Raw genomic sequence first — 10,521 nt, forward strand, 5'->3', positions numbered from 1 at the left:
TGTGTTTTATGACATATTTTCTCTTCTTCTTCTCTACCCTACAGAACTATTTTCGAGACGCATGGAATATTTTTGATTTTGTCACAGTCATGGGCAGCGTAACTGATATCTTGGTGACGGAGCTAGGGGTAAGTGTGCTCTTGTGTTTTGTACTGCTGCATGTCGTAGGAAGGTCTAGGTTAAAGCGGGTAGGGGGTGGTGGTTCCCTGAGTTCTCCTGCGGCTACACCTCTCCACACAGGCGGTAGCAGCTTGTGAATTCCTCTGTCTATCAGACACGCTGCAGGGAGCCTTACTCAGGTTTAGTGCAAAATAGCAACCTTTCACAGGAACTATGAGTTCACCTTTTTGCTGACAACTTTGGTGGACAGACAAACCAATGAAGCCCCCAAAACTCACCAGCCAGCCACTGCCCGTTCCTGGTGAGAGAGGCGCAGCCGTGAAGAGAGTCAAAAACCAACTCTGGGGTTCAAATTCTAGCTCCCTGCCTGTCTCAGCACTGCAGACCTGCCTGTCTCCACAGGGGGGCCTGTGGGGCTGTGTGAGAGCTGCATGTTATAAGATTGTTGGAGACGCCCAGCTGTCTGAGGGCATGCCTCAAACAGGTTATCTAACCATTAGGTGGTTAGTGTCCTTGAAGAATGGGTTATAATCCCTCAGCGTTTATAGAGCAGAGGAAGATGGTGTAACTGGCATCCCTGTGTCTCAAACATCCACTCAGCATTCAAGAAGATTCAAGGCAGAGGGATCAATCCCCTGAGGAAAGGCATGTGATGGGTAGCCCCCCGTCCACACCCCAGAATTTCTTCTTGATATCACAGGGACCCCGCAATGGAAACTGATTGGGTACTAAGCTATAGAGCCAGTTAAGACAGTGAGGCAGACACAGGGATGAAGTTTCAATGTCCTCCTCTGCTCTGTAAAGCCTCCCTGGAGCAGTGAAGCCAGTCCAGGCAGCGATACCCTAAGACCCTGTGGGAGTCTGGGGGGCTGTCTGTCTGCTGTGCGCTCAGGCAGCACAGATACTGTATGAGGGGCACCAGCTGCCCAAGCACAAACATTATGTAACTGCAGAACAGAGCTGCTAGCTGCTAGTGCCTTTATAAAGTATTTAAATTGTAATACAGCCTTTAATAACCTTTGTCCCATCAGTGTCACAGCAGAGTATGATGTGTAACTGGTTAACTACGTGTGTGTGTGTGTGTGCGTGCGCATGTGTGTACGAGTGTGTCCGCAGGGACTCTCTCATGGTTTTTGCAGTGAAGCATGAAACATGTTCCTAAAAATCTTATATAAACGTCCCTTGTGGCCTGCAGTCTGTTGGCAAGAACTCAGACTTAACGCAGTACAAGGCGTCAATGCCTGACTGGAGATGTGCTTAACTTTACTGTTTAATAATGTGACACTTCAGAGGATGTATTCTGCCCCCCTCCCCCTAATATTTTACTGTTCTCGCTGCAGCAATCCCCCCCCCCCCCCCCCCCCGAGTATTGCAGCATCACTCATTATGTTACAGTCAACATGAATGACTTCACTCCCAACCAGTAAAGTTAACCATTCTCTTGCAATGGGCATTTATTATGTAATTCTGTACTGCATACTGTATACTAGTAGAATGATTTACCAGTATATGTTAGCAAGAAATCCTTTAGTTATATATAAACGTGTATTAAAATAAAGAAATGCTGTGTTACAGATGTAGATGTTCAGCTGTTTTAGTTTGAAAAAGTATAATGATTGTTCATTTCTTGTTTTATCTTTTTACATGCTTTCTTTAAACTGTGCTTTATTGGCGCAACGCCTACTGATAAATTCATCCAATCAAAATGCACTATGAAACTCATGTGTTCATCCATGACCTGGTCTGTGTGTCCATGCCAACTTATCTTTTAAACTGGTTGCAATTATAAACCATTCATCTACAACATCTACATGTAGAACCTGGTTGGTTTGTAATTCTTTGGAGCCTCTAATGCATCCATTAACTAAGAAAACTTCCCCGTGCATGAGCTTTCTTAAACTGGTCAGCCCTGCCTTCGAACCCTCTGCCTGCCTTTCAAACGCTTCTCCAACTTCTCTTCCCTTCAGCGTCAACCAGCGCCAGTGCAGGCAGTCAGGGCACTTTAACCCTTTGAAACAGTGCCACCAGCAGACCTGGGCCAATTATAATTACAGCAGCCTCGTTTGCTGAAATTGCACTTACAACTACAATGCTGTTTTGTTCAATTACAATTGCAGTTACAATTATGCTGGGGTCATTAAAAGCAGTTAAAAATCTGAGAATAATACGGGGTCCCTGAGTGGCTCACCTGGTAGAACTGCAGCCACGTGGTGTGCAGGGTGAGTCATACAGTGCAGGTTCACGTCCTGGCTGTGCTGGGGACTCCGAAGGGAGCGTCGCATTGGCTCAGGCGCTCCCATGGGTTAGGGAGGTCAAACCGGCAGGGACTGATTCTCCTCTTGCTCTGCAGCAAACTCTGCTGGCCAGTGAGCTCAGAGCGGACACCTGCAGGGCTGGCCTTTGTCCTCCAGAGGTCGGTAGCTCGCTGACATCCGCTCTCGAGTCCCTGGGTGAAAAAGGAAACTGGCTTGGTCATGGGATCAGGGGATGCCCACTGAATCTTCAATGCAATTACAATGACATTGTACTTGCAATGAATTACTAATTACGCAATTACAGTTGTGACTGACTCCAGGTCTGGCCACCAGCATTCTGTTTTCTAACTCATAATTAAATCCATGTTTCACGGTAGACTGGTTTTTATTTATACTGCACAGCCCCAAGCCTCAGGTTCAACCAGCAGCAGATAGGGTTAAAAGAGCTACACAGAATCACTGACATTCTTGGGAGGAGGATTCTATGAATGGGAAACCTGCTAGCTCCTCATTTGTGGAATTAACAAGTACGAACAAAGCTGGAATTCACTAGTCAGCAGGGGGACATTGTGACAGGATTAAGCAAGGGTTAGTAAATGGCAAAACAAATCACTGAGGAAATGGACCAGTGCATTAATTCCAGCTGCTTGTCTTTTCTGAGCATATCCAGGACAAGCGCACAGTAATAACCTCCTCTCCCCTCCACACAGACACACACTTATCAAGATATTAAAGTAAGGGACTGCGTTATTACTGTGTCCTCTAGCTCAGTGGATTTACCCATAAAACAAGAAATGTATAAATTAACATTTCATTTAAAAAATGTAATCCCGTTCCCATTCTAGTTCTCATAAACAGCAAGTATGCTGGGAATGTCCTTGACAGATACTGTCACACTACTTAATTGCCAAATAAAACTGCATCTATTGAAAAATAAAATACAAATAATTAGGGTTCGAGACATATATATATATATACCCTGTATTAAAAAAACAGTGAAATTAAATAACAAAACTTCTAAATCTTGGCTTTTTGATTTGAACTTTTTTTTTTTTTTACTGTGTATACATTTTTAGTATCATACAGTAAAACTGTGGGAGTGAAGTTAGAGTCAGGCTTTTTGTAAGGCTTCCTTTTTAAGCGTGTATTTCTTACAGTGGCCTGTGCATGCTTCTCTTAGTGCAGTATTGCCTCTGAAACTAGTTAGAAATGGAGTTTAAAATATCCACACCCTGACATGCAGGGACTGGGTTGACACCCCGCCCCCCACACTAAAGGAAAAAGGCTGCCAGCTGGGATACTCGAGCTCTCTTTTTAGCCCGTACGACCCGAGGAAACATACAATCAAACTGCATTGCTGCCTTCTCATGTGGCTTGCCGGTGTTTGAACAAATTACACCCGTGTTATACCTTAGAAATTCTGTCATGGCCCATCTCCATCCCACCACTCACATAGCGAGACCACAGACAGGAACTGAACTTCTCAAGGCCCTGTCATGAAAATAAAGACCTGCACAGGCTCAGCTGAGATTATACTGTCCCCTTGGCTTTTCTCCCAGACTCTGTGTTTTCAGATTCTGTGCCACCTCGCACTGTGATCAAGCCAGGCACCTGGTCACTGCTTGGATAAGTGTATGACTCAGTGCAGTGTATGACTCAGTAGGGGCCTCTCTCTCTCTCTCTCTCTCTCTCCTTTCATTCTGAAACCAGTCCAATTTGCACAAAGACACAAAAACTGCCTTCATTTTATTTTTAAACAACTTAAAGGCTGCCCCAGTTAGTCAACCATAAATGAATACATACATACATACATACATACATATACTATATAGCATAACTCATGCTTAAATGTAATAGACCAAGATGTTAAATGCTCTGCTGCAGCACACATTGAAACAGCAGTGGGTGGCATTGAGAAGGCCTGACATATGTTGGTTTATTGCACTGAAAACCCATCACACACACTGTGTACAAAATAATCCAGAACCCCCCTTGGCGTGTGGATATTTTGATTGCTATTTTGCCATACCGCTTCCTCTGTGCCTTCCTTCTGTGTGGAACAAGAAAAAAGCTGCATGCGTCTATTATTAGGGAGCGCATGTCCCTCCCCTCTCCCCTCTCCCAGTTCAGTGTGCTATTATTAATTCAGCTGCTGTGTCCCTGCTTCCTGGCTAGGGGGCTCATGCATGCTTAGTGGAGTCAATATGTTACGCTCCCTCCTCTAACACACGACAGTGTATTGACACTTTTTGGAGCTGGTTGGTGCAGCTGAAACTACCAGAGGATTAACAATAATTAAAATGAAGAAGAATGATCATAATAATAATGCTAATGATCATAAGAGTACATCAGTAAGCTCGTCAGTTAGAGCCCATACCTGTTCCTATTTTGTTGTCTTGTTGTATTGGAACAGAGTTAATGAACCTGTTACTAGTTAGTATCCCAGCAGCGCCTCAGTTGAAGCCAGCATCACTCATTGTGATGCTACTGCACGATTCTCCACTATGACGGTCAATCCTGATGAATGAGCTGCCATCGTGATGTTGGAGAGTGAGGTCACTCCTCAATGGGTAGAGATCATAAATGCACTTTATTACATATCCTAATTACATTCATAGCGCCCTAACATCCACGTTCAGAGGCGCTGTACAGGTTTTTAAAAGCAGGTGGTGCAGCTTGAGATGGGCTCAGAAACACAGCAAGTACACCAGCACCAAAAACTATACACAGTCCCCATAAAATATGGCTTCAACATCCTTTTTAAAAAAATAACAGAGCCCCCCTTCTAACTCCAAAACACCCTCCTGTGTGTGTGTCTGTCTGTGCAGAGAAACGGATGTTGAGTTGGTGATGCTGTCATATTTTAGAGCCGGGAGCGTGGCATGTACATGGAAACAGCTTCTCTCTGTATGCGCATCTTACATGTGTGAGCGGACTCCATATTATTGTGGCTTGCTTGTCTCAAAGATCAGTGCATTTGGTTGTTTAAAAAACCTTATAACGCTACTTTACCTGATTGGATGATGGTGGTTAGATATCTTTTTGGGAGCTTTTTCTAACTGTTATGTCTATTACTTGTTTATTTATTTATTTATTTATTTATTTGTTTGTTTGTTTTTATTATTATTATTATTTTACTTTTTAATTATTAAATCTGCCAGTCGGTGTCGGCTCGGTTACGCAGACTGACGGCTGTCTCTCTCTTTGTTATAACAACCCTGTCTTTTCAGAATAACTTTATCAACCTGAGCTTTCTGAGGCTCTTCCGAGCGGCTCGGCTCATCAAGTTGCTGCGTCAGGGCTACACCATCCGAATCCTGCTGTGGACCTTCGTTCAGTCCTTCAAGGTACCCTGCCACCCCTGTGTGCAGCCTCTTTCATGCAGGTCCACAACACAAACAGCGGGCCGCATTCTCACAGCTACTTACTACCAATCACCAATGCTGTTCTTATTGGTTCAGTCTACCAGTGCACTAACCAATGCTGTTTCTATTGGTTCAGTCTACCAGTGTATTAACCAATGCTGTTTCTATTGGTTCAGTCTACCAGTGCACTAACCAATGCTGTTTCTATTGGTTCAGTTTGTCAGTGTATTAACCAATGCTGGTTCTCTCCCCTCTCTAGGCCCTGCCCTATGTGTGTCTGCTAATCGCCATGCTGTTCTTCATTTATGCCATCATTGGCATGCAAGTAAGGCAATACTTCATCATTTATACAGTATAGTGGCAATCTCAGAGTAGAACAAAAGGTAACACTTTACATTAGGTCTTTAATTACTGTGCATTTACGTAGTAGTTACTTAGTCAATACACATAATTACAATGACAGTATGCATAGTTACAATGTACTTAATGTGGAAATCGTTTTCCACGATATAACCCCATCCCTTACCCTAACTCTAATCCTAACCCTAAACCCTGCCCGCCTGCCTGCCTGGGGTCACTCTGTGATTCTGTGTTCGTAGCTGTTTGGGAACATTGCCATCGACGAGCAGGAGGAGAGTGCCATCAACCAGCACAACAACTTCAGGACCTTCTTCCAAGCCTTGATGCTGCTCTTCAGGTCAGCGCTGTTCTCCCTTTTCAATACGCAGTGTGGCTCTGTACTGGACCTCCCATGTGAACTTTCTGTTTTGTTTTAACTCCAAAATGCGTTCAGCTGCTTTCTGCAACACCCTTAGACTCGAGGGGAAAAATAAGTGGAAATTTAACAAAGGTTGAAGAAAAGCCCAGGTGTTGACCCTTTTAGCCCTGGCCAGGTACAGAACAGCTAAATGCAGAGCAGAAGTTGCATATTGAACTTCAGCAATGCTTAACTGAACTCAGAGGACGTGCAAAGGATATGCTGGTGTTATTCCTGTGGTACTCAGCCGGAATTCATAATGAATTTGCGGTCATTATTTCAAAGTGTTCCCCTGATGTGTCCACGCAGGAGTGCCACGGGGGAGGCGTGGCATGACATCATGCTGGCCTGCCTGGGAGGGAAGGAGTGTGACGTGCGATCGGGGACGAAGGAGCCCGAGTGCGGGAGTGTGTTCGCGTACCTCTACTTCGTCTCCTTCATCTTCCTCTGCTCCTTCCTGGTAAGCAAGCCAGCCCCAAAAAACACATCAACCACTGTGTCCAATGCCATGTTTTTACTTTTCTATGCTTTTATTTTGTATTACTGTTATTTTCAGTTTTTGTCCTGTTTGATTTTTTATTTGATTTTTTGCTATTGATTTCATACATGTGTTATTTCGTGCCGCCTTCTCTTGCCAGGACCTCCTTAACACTGAGAAGTATATCTCAAGGGTTCTATCCTGGTTAAATAAATACATTTCAATTTGAATTCAGAAGCCACAGCACTGACACACAGCACCTCTGGTTACAGAACCTGTGTAAACTTGCTTTCTCTGTCTCTAGATGTTGAACCTGTTTGTGGCCGTCATCATGGACAACTTTGAGTACCTGACCAGGGACTCGTCCATCCTGGGGCCTCACCACCTGGACGAGTACGTGAGGATCTGGGCTGAGTACGACCCTGCCGCCTGGTAAGAGCCTGCCTTCGACAGCCCTCTGCAGCCTGGCAACCTGGCACACACATCAACACATACTGACACACTCAGACATGCTCAAACTCGGGTGTGCACAGACACATTCATAGACACACACACACACACACACACTGTAAACACACACAGACATACTCATACTCAGAATACACACATACCCTGGTGTAAGTGTCCCGGCCACACAAATATACACACATCTACCCAGACATGTTCACTCACAAACACACACATTTGCTCAGACATGCTCACGCACACATACACACATCTAACAGGGAAGTTCAGCAGCCAAACTGCCTCCCTCAAAAGAAGAAAGACACAAGAGGATTCTCCTCTAAGAAACCCTTTAGCCTTGCTGTTGAGGCTCCGGGACACTGGCAGTAGACACACACACACACACACACACACACAAAGCACAGCACAGTGCAGCACAGCACAGCAGGGAGTGAAGCTGTGCTCTCATCCTCCTGAGAAGAGAGAGACTTTCTGGCCGGGATCCCCATTGGAAATGAGACACACATCTCAAGAGTTCTATCCTCGTTAGATAAATACACCTGAAAATAATTTGGAGAGAATGAGCTCTGCAGTGTGTCTTCAGCGAGTTCCCAGGCAGCCCTGGCATCCTTCTGAACCAGCAGACCCTCTACACATGGGATGGAGTGGCCCCTCTTGGATTTCCTTCCTCTCTGGCCTCCCTGCTGTGACTCCCACCCTGTCTCCCTCATTATAGCCACTCGCTGACTCCTCAGGAACTGTCTCATGGTCTTGTCTCTCAAGACTGCTCCTGGAATCTGCATACTGCATATAAAAAAAACTTATTCTGACTATTGCACAGAATAATTTATCAGGTACCTGTATTCCAGGGTCCAAATGCATGTGCCCGTGTGTAGCCCTCAAGTCAGAACTGTAAGGGGCGTACAGGGGTGTGGTATTGCATGATGATGTATTACATTACATTACATTACATTAGACAGTGAGCTTGGGAGGGAGGGTGAAGCAGAGGACAGAATGGAGCCATATGTATATTAGATTATATTATATTATATCAGGGGCTTCTGTTTTTTGGGTTTTATTAATTTCATTTTTTCGCTATTAGCGAGTTATATGTAAATGGGGTTTTTTTCGGGGCTTTCGCTTTTTATATACTGTATGAAATTATTGTTTTTGGTTCCTTTAGTTTTTTTCTGTCACAATATGTATAGTAAGTCCTTATGGTCACGGGCATATTCTTCTGGGGGGTTTTGTGTGTTTAGGCATTTTTTTACATTTCGCCACAATTTGCAATTCTGTTTTAAATTCCACGAGCATGTAAATACTACCTGTATAGTACTGTAATGTAGCTTTGAATCGAGCTAGCACGAACATACTGTTTTAAATCTCGTAAGCGTGTTACAATCCTCCAGTAGAAATGTAGGAATTTGCTGCCACTCAGTAGTTGGGGTGGTTTTAAAGTATTCAGGTCGAATCAATACGAGATACAAGTCAGGAAGGAGGGACATTGCCCAGCTGCACTAGGAATGTTCTTTTTTTTTGCTATTTTATTTATTTTCTTCACAGGGAAAGGGGTCAAGTCAACGTGAATTGAGTCACCATTTCCAATGTTTTTCTGGTGTTCATTGGATATGCACTAATTTCATTTTTTTGTATCAGGTTTTTTTTTATCGTTTTTTTATTGATTAAAACCGAAAATCAGAAGCCCTAATTATATCACATCAAAGACAGTGTGGCTGCAGAGAATCTGGAGGGAGTGTAGAGGAGTGGAAACAATAGCAGATTCACATTCAATTATTTTATATCAGGGACAGTTTTAGAGCAGAGGAGACAAAGTGTTGTCAAAGTGTTTCTGTAACTTTTTTTTTTTCGATTCTCCTATCTCCTATTGTGTGTTCTTGTCTGCTCTAACTCCATGTGTTCTTCTTTCAGCGGGCGAATTCATTATAAGGATATGTACAGTTTATTGCGTGTAATCTCCCCCCCTCTCGGCTTAGGCAAGAAATGCCCTCATAGGGTGGCCTGCAAGGTTTGAATTCCACTAAAACCTTAAAAACCTGCTAGAGCATCGAACGGAATGAATGTTGCTTTATACTTATTTCGATTTTTGTAATGCATTCTTACTTAAACTAGAATGTGGAGGACAATGCAGTCACCTAAAGAAGCATGACGGAGTGCACTGATCTTAAAAAAAAAAAAAAAAAAAAAACCTCAGCCATCTCTGCTTGCTGTTTAGCCAAGGCTAGGCATAATGGGTATAGTAGCGTGCATTGTTCCTGGGGGACAGAAACTGCATTGACATTAACTGCCATCCTTACAACACAGGCAGGGGGGCTTTGTCTTCTCCAAAGCCCTCCTGTATTTCTATGCAACAGACACCTTTTGCATAGAATTATTATATATATCTTTTTTTTTAATACAAAACAACAACAAAAAATTATAATTAAAATATCAGTTTTCTATCTATCACTGACAAGCTCCAAAAATAACCTTGTTTTTGTATTATATTTTTTTCTATCTCCCATATGTTTTTTTTTTTTTGTTTGTTTATTGTTTTTATTCTTATTTTTCTGGGATCTTGCATCTTCCTTTTTTGGCTCACTAACGCTCCTGCAGTGGCCGCATCACTTACAGTGATATGTATGAGATGCTAAGACACATGTCGCCGCCCTTAGGCCTGGGGAAGAAATGCCCTGCACGGGTTGCTTATAAGGTAGACTGACCCTGACTGCAAACGCAGAGTTGTGTTCCTGTAGTGTTCCGTGTTTCACAGAGACATTCAGAGATCCATGGGAGGGCTTCTGGGGGTGGGGGGCCCATGCAATCCATAGGAGCAGGGAGGAGCTGAATGAAACCTGCTGTTTCTCTTAAGCACCTGGAACCCGTGCTGCTGAGGCAGGCAGGCAGGCAGACAGACAGACAGATAGCCCTGACATCTGAAGCCAACAGACTCTAACCCACACACTTATAAAAAAAACACCTGCATTGTTGCTGTGTGACCTTTCTAACAGTGGTGTATTATTATTGCATATGCCCAGTACAGAACAGTAAATCAGTAAGTACAGTACACCGCAGAGAGAGATGCTTTCAAAGCTGCCTTATCCC

The 10,521-nt window shown here is 43.7% G+C and overlaps 1 protein-coding gene across 14 annotated transcripts in view; it reads left to right on the top strand.

The window, feature by feature from the left end:
* LOC117402054 (voltage-dependent P/Q-type calcium channel subunit alpha-1A-like) overlaps positions 1-10,521 on the top strand; it is a 130,014-nt gene that overhangs the window by 84,324 nt on the left and 35,169 nt on the right. For 12 of the 14 annotated variants that reach the window (XM_059006892.1, XM_059006896.1, XM_059006894.1 and 9 more), the window contains 7 exons: positions 45-128; positions 5,606-5,722; positions 6,000-6,065; positions 6,340-6,437; positions 6,807-6,957; positions 7,280-7,407; positions 9,349-9,445. In XM_059006892.1, the coding sequence (XP_058862875.1) occupies positions 45-128; positions 5,606-5,722; positions 6,000-6,065; positions 6,340-6,437; positions 6,807-6,957; positions 7,280-7,407; positions 9,349-9,445 (741 nt within the window). Of the gene's footprint in view, positions 1-44; positions 129-5,605; positions 5,723-5,999; positions 6,066-6,339; positions 6,438-6,806; positions 6,958-7,279; positions 7,408-9,348; positions 9,446-10,032; positions 10,130-10,521 lie in introns of all 14 variants that reach the window. The other 2 variants (XM_059006891.1, XM_059006904.1) reach the window with 1 other exon arrangement.

This window comes from Acipenser ruthenus, chromosome 34 (genome assembly GCF_902713425.1).
Source record: "Acipenser ruthenus chromosome 34, fAciRut3.2 maternal haplotype, whole genome shotgun sequence".
NCBI lineage: Eukaryota > Metazoa > Chordata > Actinopteri > Acipenseriformes > Acipenseridae > Acipenser > Acipenser ruthenus.